Source organism: Phoenix dactylifera, chromosome 14 (genome assembly GCF_051530095.1).
Source record: "Phoenix dactylifera cultivar Ajwa chromosome 14, Ajwa_hap1_PhDact_Kaust_v1.1, whole genome shotgun sequence".
In the NCBI taxonomy this organism is placed as follows: Eukaryota; Viridiplantae; Streptophyta; class Magnoliopsida; order Arecales; family Arecaceae; genus Phoenix; species Phoenix dactylifera.
This window is the reverse complement of record NC_143203.1, coordinates 27,230,220-27,248,493: the sequence shown is the minus strand read 5'-3', so window position 1 is coordinate 27,248,493 and position 18,274 is coordinate 27,230,220. Positions and strand designations below refer to the sequence as shown.

Sequence of the window (18,274 nt, the reverse complement as noted above, 5' to 3'; positions counted from 1 at the left end):
ATGGGTTTTGCATGACAGTATGGTCCCTGCGCCATGCAGCCGCACGGAAACTCTGCATTTAACCAATCAGCACGACCAGTTGTACTAGGATGATCGAAAGTGGAGCGCAAAAAGACCAGCTAGCATGCAGATACGAGTTTTCTAAATACGTATGCTTTTGGGTGGACCAGCTACATGTGCATGTCATTCATTTATGGACAGACGTGCATCCTTACAGTACCCACTCCTAGCACAAAGTTTGGGAGCAGGGTCGACTAGAAAGTGAACAACAACCTGCTTACAATCACAGAGCAACCAGACAGAACTCTGGAACGCTAACTTCATAAAACCATACAAAACCTAACTACAAGATATCAGTGTTAGGAGACCACTCCACAGAGAAGGTTGTGTGAAATGTGAATCCTCGATCGTGTTCTTCCCGTTTCCTACTTCAGGAGCTCCTCAACTTCTGCTCTCACCAGACTCGATCGGCAATCTTGGTTCCGAAAGTCAGAACCCCAGTCGCCTGCGTTAAGACCTTGTAAGACCCAGCGAGTCATGCACAGCAATAGAAAAAACTAGGGAAGAAAAGCTGTCGTGCTATCAAACGAAATACCTTGCCGTCAGTCATCAAGGGCGGTCTTAATTAGGTCCAGGCTAACAGAAGAGGAGTTTCCATTTACAGGTCATATGCTGTGCGGAAATGAAGCTAGGAAGCGTGGTTGGGTTTCCAGGTGGAGAGGGCATAGATGATGCGCCCTTTCCACCCCTGCAGCAGCCATCCACTATCCTCATCGACGACAAAATCCTTATGGTAGCAGGCCTTCACCTTGTCCCTCGCTTTCTTCACAATGTCCGGCTTCAGCGGAAGCTGCGCGAACCCGGCCCGGAGGTTCCTCACCAGCCACTGTTTGTAAGTCTCGGGCCTCTCCACCCTCTCCAAGCCTTCGCACGAGATGACGTTAAGAACCTCCCGCCCGAAGAGGTCCCTTTCGATCAGCTGCCTCTGAGCATCTTCCCGCGGCACATTCGTTTCAAGCATATCAAACAAGGCCGAGAAGTGGAACAGCGCTTCACGGAAGCGTGTGACGAAGAAGGGAGCACCGTAGCAGCCGTTCACGATCCCATGGATGAATACGTCCGGGTTCATCTTCCTTATAGTATTCAGGACCTTGTTTCTCGGGCTGTCCGCCACGACGGTCTCCTCCATGAGATTCCTGAGCCGGTACAGGCAGTTGACAATGAGCACTTCATCTTTATCGATGTTGAGGTCCTCAACTCGGATGGTCTCCCATTTGGCTGCCATTGCATGGTACTCGAAGGGAATGCCGAAGCTCCGGCAGTAATCAGCCAAGCGGCGCCCTGTCTCCTCGATCCGCTCCGTTGGACGGAAGCCCGGCTGGGGCAAGTCAATGCCGGTGATCCGAAGGCTCGGGGCCCCACCAGGCCTGGAAGAAAGGCGCTGGAGAAAGCATGGCCATTGGAAGCCGTAGTAGATGCCGAAGTCCACGATATGCACCCTCGTCGCCTTCTCGGCCACGTCCAAAATGGTCTGGTTGGAGAAGAAATGGGAGATCTTCTTGAAAGGGCATGCGGCCATGAAAAGATGGTACGCCTTCAGGATATCGGCGGCACAAATCCGCTTCGCCACGAGAGAATTGTAGATCTGGCTCCCCGTACCGGCGAGGCGAGCCTCAAGCCCGTCGGCGAAGTAGTGGGCCAGCCTCTGTGTCGCATCTCCGTGAGGGCCAGAGTGCTGTCTGATCTGCTTCAGCAATTCGCCGGCGTTCCGGCGGTCGTCGGTTGCGACAGCCTGAGCGCAGTGGACGAGGATCGTTCTAAGATCCACAACCTCCTTCTTGGGCTGCCTCTTCCCGCGACCCCTTCCACCCCCGGATCCTCTGGATTGGTTGCTCTGAGGGCTCTTGCCTGCTTCCTTCTCCATCGCAGCTCGAAGCTCATAACGACCTCTCGTGCACGCCTCGTTCGACAGCAAAATCATGTCGAACATCTCCGTCCGAACGGTCTGCTCGGGGAAGACAGCCGACTGCTTATTACTCCTCCTCCCCTCCACCAACTCCAAATCCTCGCTATGAGGATTCTTCCGGCCCCTTGACCCCTGAGACGGATGCTCCCTTTCTTCCTTCTCCGCCTTGACCTCCACCAATTCGTTCTCTCGCTTCGGTTCTTGAGGCAGAGAGAAGCCATTAGCCCCCAAATCAATCACCAACTTATGTTCGCCAGGCAGGAACCTGCGCGCCTCCTCGACTCCCCTCCTAAACTGCTCCCAAGCGGGCTGGCTCTGAGTAAGGAAATCAGGGAGCGCAGCTGTCTTTGGCAGAGAGCCAGCTTCTACGATGTTGCCGACGCTATTTGCGGAGGAAAACGAAGACTGAGAGGAGTAATCAAAAGAAACAGGGTGTGACTGTAGATGCTGATGCTCGAGTGAATCAAAGAGCCAGCTACCGCTGTCTCCCACCACACCGTTACTGCTACTGGAACTCCCGTAGTGGTTATTGGCACCATCATCAGGACTCTCCGGACTACGGTTGGAATGTAGTGGTGGCTGATCAGGAGGAGGAGAGAAATTCTCTGCAAGAATATCATAGAAGGGCTTCTCTGCAGCTAGAAGAGCTGGATGCTCTTGAAACTGCTCGAACTTATCATCCATGTCCTCCTCCATGAGCATCTCGCTAATGTAGTTGAGGACTATGTCGGAGAAAATCTCCGCGTCTTCCGCGGAATCCGCCTCCGCGGATGGAGCCGAAGAGGATGAGGTGGTGGCATCGGTGGTGGGAACGGAGGGCGTAGCAGAGAGGGTTGGATCAAGGGAATAATTCGGGAGGTCGATGAAGCTGTTCTTATCTAACATGGGTGGCGCTTCTGATTTGAAGCTGGCCGTGGAGAAGAGCTGATCGAATTCGAATCCGCTCGTCCTGGTTCGCAAGTCACGGATGCCCGTCCCCATAATCATCGAATTCTAAGATACCCTAAAAGTCTGATCTTTAAAACCTTTCAGAAATCATTACCATTCTAAACTTAACCCACCCCTACTTCAACAACTGGTTCTACGAAATTCTACCGAATATTAGAGAAAATTCAGAAGGCTATGAGGAAGAGCAGTTGCGAACCTATCTTGAATTACTTGTTTTACAAATTCCTACCCGTTGTATCACAGATTTCCATCGAGAAAACACCAAAAGAAAATTAGGAAATCAGAAGGCTGATGAGATGATGACTTCTAAACGCTTACAGCGGATCAAGGATCTCCAGGAAAAAAATGGCGTAAAATTTCATGCACTGAAACTGATCACGGAGAAAATTTCATGCGCGACCAAATCTTAAACTAATTCGAATGGTTGGACAAAGTGAGACCACGAGATGATCCAACAAAGGATCGCAAGAATAGGAGCAATCAGGATCGAAGGTTTCCAAGAAATACCAATAGAAACAAGGAATCAAAACCACATCCCCCCCCTCCTTGCTCTACGTAATAGGCACCAATTTTTGCAAGAAAAAATAAAAAAGAGAGGAAAAACTAGTATTTCAAGCAACGAAACGCCAGAAATCGATCGAAATGAAGTAGGAAATGACAGAGAACAACGCACCTTAATGACCCTCCAGACGGAAGAAACGAACGGACGGAGGGAAAAAAAAAAAAAGGAGAGAAGAGAACGGGGCTCCGGGGCACCGGTCTTGGGGAGGAACGCCCGAGTCCTTGGCCCGCTTGGCCCTTATAAGAAACCAGGCTTCAAGGCCGGGGTCAATAAAATATTTGTCAAAATCAGCCTCTATTTTGTCACGGAACCTTCGCGGAACGCGCACCGGGGGAGACCGTCACCGGCAACAGCCGGTGGTTCTACCATTCGCCGGTCACGCGCGCCGCCGGATTGGAGAGCGAGTCCGAGTTTGACGACCGGGAGTCGGCAACGGACCCCATTTCCTCCCCGTTGTCCGGCACTCGCCCACTAGCTTGGCCGCCAAGCTTCTACCCGCCACGTGGCGAAGGTATCGTTTCACCGGTTCGTGGTGCACCCCTTGGCTGACGCGTACCAGTAGGTGGGCCCGGACCTATTTTAGACGTGCCAACCTTGTCCACGTAGAGACCAGAGGCGATAAGTACGGAAATTTTTTCTTATTCAAATCATTCATTCAACCTTAATAAGAACAATATTTAGCTAAGGTAAAAAGATCCATGTTGAATTAGTATGATCCATTTTTTCGTAAAGGAAAGGCATATTGCTCTCAATCGCCATCATATTTACCACTCAATTTGTTATTCTGTATAGCAATCAACCATTGATGTAATATATCAATAGGAAACGTTAGCAGCTAATCTGTAGTGAAGAATATGGAGAAAAAAAACTTTTTCATTTCTTTAAATTCATAAAAGCAGCTTAACAGTTTAAACATATATAAAACTACTCCGACTTTTGAATTAAAAGTAGCTTCTACACCTGCCCTGCCTCGAGGACGGAACAACTCCTTGGTTTAGTCAAATCCTCGTTCTCTCAGACTTCGACCATGATTGTGGATGCGTTCATAATGTTACAATCAAGCTTGAACAAGCCCAAATGAAACTGCCACAACTAAGCAACCATATTAATTAATGATGTTCTTCCAGCTTCCCTAGACCTCTTCTCCACCAGATTTTTCCTTATCACGACTTCCTCACCCATCTCGATAATTACAGCGGTGGACGCTTGGTCACCATAACATTGCCAACGTGGGACCCATGCGAGAACAGGCTTGGCGACACTCAGCAGAAGGCTGATTTGTGGTACAAGGCTGCATGGAGGATGCTGTCTGTTTACTTTTGGCTGATACATTGGATGAAGGCAGCATCCATCCTTTTCCAACAGTAGAAGAGTAGTGGGCTAGAAGAAATCATTCCCCACACTACGTCCACCACCTGGCCTCTCCTACTTATAAGGATGCATCAAGATACGTGAGCCTTTAAGTGATTAATGATGTACACAGTCACATGATGCTGTAATGCAGCGTCAGAAACAATCAAAAAAACAGAAGAAAAAAACGAGATTAGGTGGATCCTTGGGGGAGGGGAAAACCAGAGATTGTGAAGAGCGATTCCCGGTGATCGTATGCCGTAATTTATGAAACTATGACGAGAACAACACTCGAATAACAAATGATGTAAGATATAGTTTCCTTGTCTAGTGTCTATGATGGCAATCATCCCTCGGAGAAAGTAATCGCTGTAGTTCTTTTTTTATGGTGAGAAGGAATCGCTTCTGGTTGGCCGTAGGTTTGGTTGCATTATACGAGCACTCGCTGTCACGTGAGCAGCGATTCGTGGGGGTGACAAGTAGGCCTTTTTCTATGATTTAATTGTTATCAAAGATTTGGCTAAGGTACAACCTCGGACTGTGACATGCTTCCACGTTGGTACAGCGCGAATCTCCACTAAATTAAGACCATTCATCAAATCTAATGCGAGTGGTGGGACCTACGTGGGGATCTCGCAGCCCTCTGACTCTTTTATGTTACCCATGTGCGCAAACATGGGGTCGCATTCTAGATGATGCATTCCCCCGACACCTGCATACTATTTAATTATATACATCTGCATCATTTCTTCAGCACTTGTTTTTTTTTTTTTGGCTCCTCGAACCCAAGTTAACAATATGTCGACATAAAATCTGAACCACCGTAGAGTCAGCATCTGATTTTATATTAAATAACTCAAATCCTATGTTATCATATCATAACTTCGTTTCTTATGTTTGTTTCCGCCCATCGTTTCTCAATTTCTTAGTAGGGGTTCTGATATAAACCGCAATATAATTATACTTGATGAAACGAATAAAGATATTCACGTATAATAGTGTAAGCTTCAATACCTAACGGTCTGATTAACTGTGTTTAAAATCACTGATATAAATTCCTAATAATTTTAATGTTTGGCCTTTTGACAAATTTTAAATGGTCTTCAAATATTTTCTTTGAAACTTTCTCGTTTATAAAAACGTTTGGCTGGTTATTCTATAATCAATAAAAAGGAAATTCGCAGAGGATCACATTACTTAATTTATTTATGCCATAATTAAGAATCATTTTTATTGCCTTGAAGTTGAAGTTTTCAATATCACGATGCACGCATTAGTTGGTCAAAACAAAGCTGGTAAACCTTGTAGACTTCACCTCCAAGAAAACTTGTAAAATGACATCTGAAATAAGCCGACAGAGATAGTTGGTAAGAGGAAATAATATATGGATGCGATTATTTACAAAAAGAATTCAAGCATTCGATCATCAAAAAGGGTTATACTGACTACGTAATGATTCTTTGTGAAAAAGGAAATTTATGGATAAAGAACGGAATGATGAAGTCAAAATTTGAGACCATTCAACTATGTGCCTCGGGACAAAGCTGGTAAACCTTGTAGACTTCACCTCCAAGAAAACTTGCAAAATGGCATCTGAAATAAGCCCACAGAGATAGTTGGTAGGAGAAAATAGTATATGGATGCGATTATTTACAAAAAGAATTCAAGCATTCGATCATCAAAAAGGGTTATACTAACTACGTAATGATTCTTTGTGAAAAAGGAAATTTATGGATAAAGAACGGAATGATGAAGTCAAAATTTGAGACCATTCAACTATGTGCCTCGGGACAAAGCTGGTAAACCTTGTAGACTTCACCTCCAAGAAAACTTGCAAAATGGCATCTGAAATAAGCCCACAGAGATAGTTGGTAGGAGAAAATAGTATATGGATGCGATTATTTACAAAAAGAATTCAAGCATTCGATCATCAAAAAGGGTTATACTAACTACGTAATGATTCTTTGTGAAAAAGGAAATTTATGGATAAAGAACGGAATGATGAAGTCAAAATTTGAGACTATTCAACTATGTGCCTCGGGACAAAGCTGGTAAACCTTGTAGACTTCACTTCCAAGAAAACTTGCAAAATGGCATCAGAAATAAGCCCACAGAGATAGTTGGTAGGAGAAAATAGTATATGGATGCGATTATTTACAAAAAGAATTCAAGCATTCGATCATCAAAAAAGGTTACACTGAGTAATGATTCTCTGTGAAAAAGGAAGTTTATGGATAAAGAACGGAACGATGAAGTCAAAATTTGAGACCATTCGACTATGTGCCTCGGGACTCTGACTAAATAGAAGCAGTTGAAAGAGGTGATTCAAGTTAATCTAAGCAAGATATTAAATTTGGTGCACCTTAAGTGGGCTTGTCTTATATTTCTCATACAATATGTTTTAAATATGTGGCGCGTACTTTCAAACATACACTTGACGATAACTTGCCCACTTTAACCTGAATAAGAATCTAAAACAGCTCCCTGTGGACGGAATTGTTAAACACCAATGAGCAAATGCATGTGGACACTCGTATGCAATCATGTTAGTTTACATATAATATACTGACATGACACTTATTGGTCCACTACAATTATATTGATCCATTCCAAGAAAATGACAATTTCTCTGCTCCAAAATTTATAGCAAATGAAATGAGAAATGGATATCCAATCAACATCAAGATATTTATGTAATATATACAGATAAATATCACATCCTTATCATCATATCAGTTGGCAGGGTGGAAATCGAGTAGTTTGGATCACGTTGGAGGTCAATACAAGCCTCACCTAAGATCTTGAAGTCTCCACCGAGAACCTAATCCAACCCAACCTTAATTTCGAGCTTGTGTTCAAAACTGAGTTCGTTTAGATTAGGATGAATTGGATCAAGTTATTCAGATCAAGTTAGGCAAATCATCTATAAATACTTTCATGTCATGTCAATAATATATAAAAGTAAAACAAACAAAACTAGGGATGATTGCATGACGGTAACATGGATCTTAATTTTAATTATAGTTAACATGGGTTTTAATTTTAGATAGTTAAACAAATACTAGTCGTATCTTAAAAAATTAAAAAAATTAATATACATATATTATATATTTATTTGGGTTTGGGTTCGGTAATCTAAACACTGAATTGGCAGAGTTGTAATGGAATGGAGAGAACCCAGTCTCCCACTCGAACGCGAGAGAGTCGAAGCACAGCACGGAGTCGGAGTCATGACTGTTTAAAATATATATGTATTAAAAAAATGGAGTCACACAGTGGAGAGAGAGAGTACACGTTTTGGGCCCCGAAAGCACACGAATCTGTAGAAGATACCGGCAATCCCGGTTGACCGGGTTTGACCGCGACACCTGCAGCCGCCGGTGGCCAGCTTAACGAGTCTCTCCGAGTGCATTTCTTGGTGCCCAAGCTTTTCCACCGCCCTCTCCATCCTTCCTCCACGGATATTGATGTCGACCTCTTCTACCCTTTGACCAACCTTCACCTCCTGCATTCATACGCTCGCTTCCAAAGACTCCGCGTGGGGCAAGGGGCACCGAAGAATCACATACACCGGCAAAGCACCGGAGACACGTTTGCTCATCGATTGTGCAATGGGTCGTACTTTTCGCGCGAATTCACGAGTACACTGGTTGCTTTGAGATCTGCTTATAGGGGTGATCCAACAATGGATTTGCAGGAAGGAAGGAAAGGGATTTTTTTTTTTTTTTTTTTGGTATAACAACTCAGCCATGTAGATGAGAGCAACCAGCAAAAACAGAATAAAGAAGATAACACAAAGCGTGAGACATCGTTACATGATCGGCCTAGATGAAGCCTCCACGTGGTGAGCTACGAATGAAGCCATCCAATCAGCCGCTCTGTTCGCCTCTTTGTAGACATACGTGGCTTCAGAGGGTCCATACTCAGCTAAGAGCCAGCGGATGTTGCGTAGCAGCGGTCTGAAGTTGGCATCATGACTCTAGCCTTAAATCCACTCAACCACCTTGGACGAGTCATCCTCAAGGAGGATGCAGTTCGCCCGCAGTATCCGTCTCACGTAGGTGACTCTCTCTCATGTTGCTCTAATCTCAGCACCAAAGACTGAAGTGTTCAATATCCTTCGGCCTCCGACACTATCAGCGTAGCCTCATGGTCTCAAATGATGAAGTCCACACCTTCGGTGCTCCCTCCCTTGCTTATATTACCGTCAAAATTTACCTTACAGTAGATGTGAGCCCCCAGAAGACCATAATAGTTCTGTATGCTACCAGAACAGAAGGAAAGCCTCAGTTTTTCCGGTCATCTTGAGAGGAGACGGTGTGACAGCATGGGTGCCCTCTGCGGTGTGAAGGAAAGCCCGATCTGCGACCACCCATGGGCGCCCTGTTGTGCCCTCGAAGACCCGGAAAGGATGAGTCGCGAACCTCCGAAGGATGTTTCCATGCCTGCACGTGTTGAAAGTGCTGTTCAGACTACCGAACATGGGCCCACCAGATCCCGCAATGAGATAGCGCCACGAAAGCAGATCCACTTGTTTTGGGTACGTGTCCTTTGGGCAGTGCGCGGGGAATGCTGGTGGGTGTATACGGAGGCGCAGGACGTGGATGCCTGGGGAATGGCTTTTGTGGAAGGAGAAGGGGAAAGGACGGGGTCAAACGAGTCAAGGCTCCGCGGAACATTGACAACATAAACTTTAGGAGCAAGACGGGATGAGTTGGTCGTGCAAGAAAACTTTGGCAATGCTTTGGCCCAAGAGTATTGGGCTTCCATGAGAAATGCAGCACGTGTGGATGTGCACGCGTACATACCATGGGCAACGAAAATCAACGGGAAAGAAGGAGTACCCATGTTGGGATTTCTAATGGCAGTCAAAGCTTGGCTTTAACGTATCATAATAAAATAAATAAAATCTAAATCCATAAACATGACTCACCAAAAAAGAAAAAGCAATGATCATCTGTATAAAATAGTTTCAAAATTACTTTTCTCTAACATGTGTCATTGCTTTTTCAACGTATTGGCCTCTCTTTCTGCTTGTCGTTGCTTTTCAAAATGTTTTGGTCTTATGAGCCTAAGGTTGAGGGTTTTTATTAATTTAATCTAAGATATTTTTTTAATCTAAATTTCTCGTTAATTTGCACTAAATTTTTTTTATCTCATTAATTTGTTGGTGCATTTTTTCTTTTTACTTTTTCGCAATTATTTACCAAGTTTTCTAATATTTCTTTAAAGAATTAATCCGAAACATTATTGCAAATAATTTTAATTGATCCAAGCTTAATTAGCATACCATGTGACAACTAGAAATAATGATTGAAATGAATCTTTCTCGTTGCAGGTTAGATGCAAGTCCGTCTTTCTAGAGGATTTGTAGGTTGATCGGTTTTTCATACCGAGGATTCAATTCTAGTGAAAGTTAGCTCTGCCAAAGCAAGAAGTATGTAGCAATGGAAGAAATTGATCACAAGAAGGTGAAGTCGCCATGGCACTGCAGGACCTGAGCTTCGAACCACCTCCACTATTATGACCATGAATGATTGTGGGACCTGGGGGCACCAATCTTGTCCGAGGAGAAAGCTACAGGGCGTGAAGACTAATGCTTGGTAGAAGAAATTGGTGCCAGTCTAAAATTGAGATGGAGGAAAGCCTCACGCCCATTAAGCCTTGATGTCTTTTATAGTGGAGGAGAATTCTTGTTTTTGAGTTTGGTTTGGTAGGAATGTCATAAGATTGAAACAAGTGGAGTGTAGAGGGTCAGTAGATGAGGGAAAGGGATTTTATAGAGAGATAGGAGGCATAAACTCCTGACATAAAGACCTGAGACAACGTAAGAAGACACGTGGAAGCAAATTTTCAGATGTTTCTTGTCTCGTGCCCAAATTGATATATCATGCTGCTGCTAGTAGATTGAATAGTTGATGTACCCCAATATTAATAAAAAAAGAAAAGTCCAATGAATGAGGCTCCCGTCATTATAGAATACGGAGAAGGTTAAATGTACGATATGTAGAGAGGGTTTTTCTATGTTTCGAACACATGGCTTTCAACAAAGGAATCTTACTTAAACAATGAAGACTCACCCTCATGTACCTCCATGTTAATATAGCAAGAGATTAAACCAAGAGTCATATCTCATATGCGATTGCCAAGTTTGAATTTTGGAGTTTGAGGGTATTGTTTGACATGATAAGCAGTACTTAGAAAAGACTAGTGAATTTTAAATGCAACACTTATAAAATCCAATTTATTAATTGATGGTGTGGTTCTGGACTCATCACTACTCTCTCTCTCTCTCTCTCTCTCTCACACACACACACACACACACACACACACACGCATACAAACACACTTGCACACAAAGATTTATACATAGCAAATTTTCTGGTCCGAGAAACTAAGGTGATCGAGTTAAGGATGTCATGATTGGAGAAAGCATTTGCCAGATGGGACCTAATCTGATCGGCTAATGGTGGATGAAGATCCACCGCAATGAATGGGGGAGGCTCATATGGATCGTCCTCATCATTGCCCATGTGTAAAGCTCTTTATGCGGACGCTCTAATCTTTTAGAAGCACTACAAATATCATAATAACTATAGCCGTGGAGTTTGGCAGTGCCCAAGATCATCTATTTTGAGGAGACCTACACTTTGGGGAACTAAATGAAGGGAAGTCCTCAGCTTGTTTTAGCAAGACCTAGAAATCGACATGTCTGAAGTGTCACCTTAAAGTTGAGATGAGAGAGTTTATTATAATGTGGTAATTGTTGCAGGGCCAAAAAAAAAAAAAAAATCTAAATGACGCAAATTGAACCACAACTGGAAAACTGACCAACATTTTGGGCAACAACATTTCTGACCTGAGTATCCGTTCTGAATTTCTCTTGATGTCAAACAACATCTCGGCACGGAAAAGATGCAAAGAACAAGTTTCTCCTATAGTTCTCACACTTCGTAAGTCAAGCATAGCAGTTCAATAAAGTTATAGAAAATTGTCATTGGCTTATCTATTAAAGCTCCTTACCTAAAACACCAACCCATATTTTTGGGATGCTTCCATCCCGTTTGACAAATTTTCTCCTATTGCAAGTCAGTAACAAGCCCTGTCACAACTTTTTACCCCTCTCTCTCTCTCTCTCTCAATTGATGGAATAACAACCAGGCTCAGATCCTGTCAAAGCTTTTTATTAAGAGAAAAAAAAGGAACAAGAAAAAACTGTTGACCTCTGAGAAAGGGCAATAAGGAGCATTCTACAGGGGATAAGACCTTTACCAAGTATCATGCATATTCCCCACCCAACAGAAGCAAAACGAAAGTTATATGCAATGCATGCAAATCTATCTTTTCAATTGTACATGAATTCTTAGTTATCAAAGAATTGTAGCATCAATAATTCTCCAGGCCATCTTAGTAGGCACACCTTTCTGAACACGCCTGTCCCTCCAGATACAGTGTTGTAGAGAGAAAAAAGAGTAGAGCACCCAACAAAATATATATTTCCAAGTTAAATAAATTAGGAAAATAAACCCTCTAATCAAATTAATAGGACAGAAAAATCAAAAGGAATAATACATTGAAAAACAAAAATATATAAAAATAAGTTAGTTACTACTTTTCCTCAACATCACGGAACTAGAAGTTACTCATCCTGTTTCTAGTTAATCAATCCCCAGCAGTCATAATTGTGGTTTGCAAATATTCTGATCAACTGAAAAGTTAAAGGCCAAGCCCCTCTCAAATCATATTCTACTACTTTGAAATAAGGCCACTGGCAGCCATTTTATGGAACACAGAACAACAGAAAGTATGCAAAGCTAAGTACAAGCATGAGATAAATAAAACTATTTATGTTACTACACTTGGATTGTGGACTCACTTGATGTCGCCAGTCTCCAAAATCTGAATTGGATAAAATCAAAATGGAAGGAAGAAAAAAACTTGGGTGCAATCAATGGCAGTGCCACGAATGCATTTTCTGTTTCATTGTTCTAAAAGGAAAACAAGTGGAGCTTAATAGCTCAGCAGATCATACATCTGTTGCTCAAAATGGAAAAAGATAAGGACACCCATCTGAGAAATCATTCTCCGATCAAAACACAGTACCCCATTAGAAATGTGCCAAGCTGTATACCAAAATCCAGGCAAGCTGCAATCCCAAAAAGGAAGAAGTTCTCAGATACAGGAAAGCTAGCACAATTTGAGACTATAGCTATTCACGACAAAATCAGAGAATCCAGATCACACAAATGTAGAAGTCATACAAAAGACACAGGTGAAGCAAAAAATAAAATATATTCATGGTATAATCCAATGGAGGTCACATATCAAGACCACATTATGTCAGAACAAGAGGAGTCCAAAAACACATGAGCTGGTCTGTATATGGTATAGTGGATAATCTCCCTCACGACACTTAAAATGAGAATAGAATAGATAAGAGAGTTTACCAGAAAAAGGGTAAATGATGCAAAAAGCCCTTCTTGGAGCAAAGTTGCATGGCCTCCATATTCTTCCTCATCAATCTTCAGAATGTGCGCATAGTATCCGTAGATGATACCAGAAGATAGCACCAAGAATCTGAACATAATGAGCATTAATTGATAAATGCATCAATAAAAGCTCATAGTAATTATATAGATCAAGATAAACTTGTTTTTGCATTTTGCTCATGGTATAACTGTAAGAAAGATATCACATCAATGAAAAGACAAGAATGTTTTTCTTGATGATGAAGTCAAGAAAAATAAATTGCAAATTCCACTAGTATTATATAAATGTTACTGCAATTATACCATTCCGGATTTATTTGAAGACATGAATAATACTGACAGCTACCATGCTCCCTCAAAGTTGAGAGGCAAAACATAGTGTGCACTAAGAAAAAAAACTTAATTGGTAGCAAGTCAAAGGAACTGAAACTAGCAGGTCTACAAGCATATTTTTTGAAAATATACATGAAATGCACAAAGACTAAGTGGGATTTCCTTTCATTTTAACTTGTATTCTTAGAAGGAATATTGTAAATGAGCACTATTATTGGAGATGGAGACCTGATAGCAACTAATAAGCTCAAATTTTAGTGTGTAATTCGAACAATTCAAAAAGAGACACTCTAAATGAAAAGTCCATATATTTAATAATTATACATATACATAAATCATAAATTGCACAATCAATCTTCATATTCATAGGCAAAAACAGGTAGTCCAGTAGTCCAGCAAATCCCTCACCAATTCTGTGAGGGGAAAGATGGGGAAGGAAGGAGGAAGCAATTGGGGGAGGATCGACATTAAATTGTTTACATGAGTAGTGCAAGTGTGCAGCAATGATGAATGCAAAATTCATGTTCTGCATATAACATGAATGCAAAATTCATGTTGCGCTCAACTCCCAACAATTGAGAGAGCCTGGCATCCCAAGGCACTTCTTTATTTAATTTTTTCCCTCTTTACTCTTGTTAGTTATGATGATTGTTTTGGCATATCTTGATCCATCCTGACCCATCCCGGTACCATCCTAAATCGGGACTAGACCGAGACAGGTATCAGGATTGGGACTTTAATCCTTGGTTATGAATCCATAAAATACGACCGAGCAATAGCCTTCCAACATTAGAGGATTGAGTGAACCCCTCAACATTCCTTGAATCTAGTCGCATCTAAGGGGCACACACGAATTTGATATTAAATACATTTTTTCCACTCCTAAGGCCACCTTCTAGGAAACCTTTGATTCCTATCCCTCCAAATTTCTCACCGTACGGCATGAGGGATGATGCTCCTGGTTCTCCCTCTTCCAAGACACCAACAAAAGCAAAAGCAAGTGCAGCTAGATTTTATATTGTACGCAGTAAGGAGAATGTTTATGCCACTTCTTCGAAACAGATGCTTGAACCTTGCAATCATCAAAGAATCTACGCCAACTTAAGATGGCAACTTTACAACCCCATCCCACTGAGCTAGTCCTACAACTAGCTCCCATGACATATACACATGATAAATATTGCGGATGTCACATTAGCAAGCATGACACAAATTGATGTAGCTTCTCTGTCATACATGTTGATTCCCTTGTAACTTCTTTAGGGTTAGATGATACAACAAAATATTGACCACTGATTCCCAAACTAGAAGTCCTTGGAAGTTCTAACAATATCACCTCCTTCACATGAAACCTCATATAACTTGACTCTCTACCTCTTGAGATTGCCCCCTTGAATTGCAAAAGATTAAGCTAAATGATCTTGTCTCTGAACTCTATCTACAAAAATAGCATCTTCCTCTGCAAATTTTTTCATAAATCGCTACCTCATCATCCATCCTTGAAAACCATAATCAGCAGCTCCATACAAGTCCTTGAACATTCCAACTGATGGCTAATCTCTTTATTTGATCAAAGTGGGCAAGTCCAACATTAGTTGGGACCATCTGGGGAACACTGGTTTATCAAATAGACCTTCTATTCAACTAATAAACCAGAAGACCCTCAACTTATGTCTTTATCTGAACCAACTACATATCATATGAATACCAGTAAAAAATTAGGAACATCTCATGATAATCTCTTTCACCACAGACTCATATAACAATCAAAGACCAAACAGTAAACAAAATATATGAAAACTTACCCTCAAATCTCTATCTCTTGGTAGAAAAGAAGGGGAAAAACAGACAAAGTAAACAACAAATTCACCTACTTTTCTTCTTCCTTTGATCTTTATTCCTAGGCAATTTAGAAAGAGACACACAGAGAGAGAGAGACAGAGAGAGAGAGAGCTTTCTGAATAGCATTAGTGGCTGTAGAGCCTAACAAAAGAATATGCCCCACAGAGCCGGCTCAATAAAAATAAGATAAGATATGCTTTTTATGTTCATGCGTGCTGAGTGGTGAAACAAGCCATCAACTTATTGCATTGTCTGGGAATTCAAGAGTTAATAGACAACACAATATGGATAGATAATCAAACCATGTTAGTAATGTATCATAAGTCACCCTCTTATAACTAATATTAGTTCATCTAAAGAAAGAATTCAAATGGTTAACCTTCTGTGAGTACTTAGGTCCTCCATCGACATGGATGACTAGTAACAACAAATTCTAATTACATGACTTAAGAAACCAACAAAAAACAAAAGCAATGAAGAGAAACAGGAAGAGAAGCTAGTTAGATAACATAAAATCAGAAATGGATATCGTTCCACAATCCACATGCTTAAGGAATTGGGATTCCACCAAGTACAATCAACTCAGTTTCGCCAAGGTCAACTGCTATGGAACCAATGCATCAGAGTTTAGCACAATCAAAGACATCTTGTGTCCAATAGCATTCATCTCTAAAGCACAAAAATAACCCAAGGAGTTGAATTAAATCAAAATCCTAGCAGAAAATTAAAAAAAAAGTAGTTTGTTCTTCGGATGCATGATTGCTATTTCAGCGCAAGCTCTAAATATATGATGATATGTGAATAAGAAAAAAAAAAATCGGAGAGGTATCGACTTAACTCACAACAGGGGAAAAGATTGCCGATTTAGAAACTTACACAAGAATCCATATTGCGCCGACGAGAGGGATCGCACCCCACAGCAATCCACACACAAGGCCCAACACTTGACGGATCCAATGGAGAACATCACCCAACTGGTCCTGAATCAAATTAATAATACCAACACAAACAGATCATCAGCACATAAAAAAAAAGAACAAAAATGTCAAGATCCAGTCTTTTTAAGAGAACAAAATTGCGGAACAAAAAAACCTAAATCTTCGTATGTAACTCTTAAATTTCCGCGTCAGATTTGACGAAAACACCATCCGATAGAGCGGACTTCTATACCTTGTCCCAAGAAGCCTCCGGATCTAGCAACTTGGCGAACTTGAAGGGAAGAACGTGACCGTTCTGCTGCTGAGATTGGACCTTCGCCGATTTACTCTTTTTCATGATGCGAGGGAGCTCGAGTGGGACGGAGGACCGGAACTTTCTCGCTTCCTCTTGCTTCAACTCCGATCGCTTAGCTCTCAATAGTCATAATTCGCGGAGACTACGGAATTCTAGGGTTTCTGAACGAAGACGAGCGCTCTCCAATATGATCTCCAAGATCGAATATTTTAACGCGAAACTCCTGGCGTGTTGACGGATGGAGTTAAAATTCCATGGCCAGCTATATTTAAAATTGCTTATGTAATGTCGGTACCCATATCGCCGAGACTAGTATCAGACTCCACTCCACGTTGGTTTTTTTTTTCCTCCGGATGCTTCATATATTACTTGAATAAATACACCCACTAGAATCTGCAAAAACTAAGTCAGATAGTGCTCTAGATAAACCCTCCTCCTCTGCCCATAAAGTGTCTCCTGAGTGGCACGTGACATATGCCGCCACCAGTCGGCAACCCTTTTGGCTTCTCGATACACACATTTAACCTGAAAGGTCAGTACATCACTCGCTATATCTCATATATCTCGAAGTAACGGGTGTACCTTTTTTCCTCAGCTTGATCTCTTTTGGACCCAACTGATCACGATGGCTGAGTCACCCTCCAATATGATCGAAGTAGCCCGGAATGCTCGCCTGGCATGATATAATCCGATCCAAGCCGCCCTCAGCTCTGCACCTGGCACATCGATGTCAAAGATCTGGCGACCGCCAACAGCGACCACTCTGGAACTCGGGCCTTTAATGACGAAGCCTGCTCCTCCCCTTTTGCTGCCCTTCAAAACAGCGCCGCCAAAATTGACTTTGAGAAAACTTGGAGGTAGAGGCTCCTAGGTGAAATATACTCTACAAAGTGATGCTTGAGTAATATGGAAGTCCCATATGTACGGAGCTATCAAAGGCCATGTGTAAGTTTGTCCGAATGATCTCAGCTCTTTGTGCTCCGGCACGCTCTACCGCTCCACGTTTTGGGAATCTTTCGGAATACGGCAACTAACAATGTGAACCCGGAACACGGGCAGCAGCCGGCGAACTCCGCACAGCGAATACAGTGCAAAATCAAGTACCATGCTTCACGTGCCCCAATCACTCCAATGATATTTTACTAGCCCCGCCAGCTCACACAACATGGCAGGAGGCTGTGTTTGCAAAGTTCCAAAAGAATTCCGTATTTTATGGCGCTTTGTTTCGTTTCCAAATTCGCCCAGCAAACACTCTCGCCGACTCTCGCTGCTCCGGCAGGCTCTCGGAATAAACGAACAGCGCTCGAATCATAACTGCAGGCCTACATCCTGGAAGGTGACTTAGTCCAAGTACTAAGCATATTGCACAGAAAAAGCTGATAGTATTTGATTATCCGCTCATCTGGAGGTTGTTGAGAAAATAGAATGCTAATCAGATTATGTATATATTTTAGAAAATGAACCCAGCTGCTGGTTGAATCGTCTTTTTTATTATTTATTATTTTAAAGGTATTTTTTAAACTATTTTATATTTATGTAGAATATTTTATT

The 18,274-nt window shown here is 42.1% G+C and overlaps 1 protein-coding gene and 1 pseudogene across 3 annotated transcripts; both read right to left on the bottom strand.

Annotated features, from left to right (window-relative positions):
* Positions 1-137: 137 nt before the first annotated feature.
* Positions 138-3,918, bottom strand: LOC103697097 (scarecrow-like protein 9 pseudogene; annotated as a pseudogene). 2 transcript variants are annotated; one of them, XR_015973356.1, is made up of 2 exons: positions 596-3,918; positions 138-505 (listed from the first exon to the last, which is right to left on the bottom strand). The product of XR_015973356.1 is annotated as a scarecrow-like protein 9 pseudogene, transcript variant X1 (transcript). The 2 variants fall into 2 exon arrangements; XR_015973357.1 differs by having other exon boundaries at positions 138-517; positions 596-3,742.
* Positions 3,919-12,631: 8,713 nt separating this feature from the next.
* Positions 12,632-16,939, bottom strand: LOC103697089 (Rab5-interacting family protein). Its single transcript, XM_008778874.5, has 4 exons — positions 16,661-16,939; positions 16,367-16,470; positions 13,274-13,403; positions 12,632-12,972 (listed from the first exon to the last, which is right to left on the bottom strand). Exons 1-4 carry the CDS (start codon positions 16,763-16,765, stop codon positions 12,934-12,936), a joined length of 378 nt encoding a protein of 125 aa, XP_008777096.1. The 5' UTR covers positions 16,766-16,939; the 3' UTR covers positions 12,632-12,933.
* Between the last annotated feature and the right edge of the window lie 1,335 nt (positions 16,940-18,274).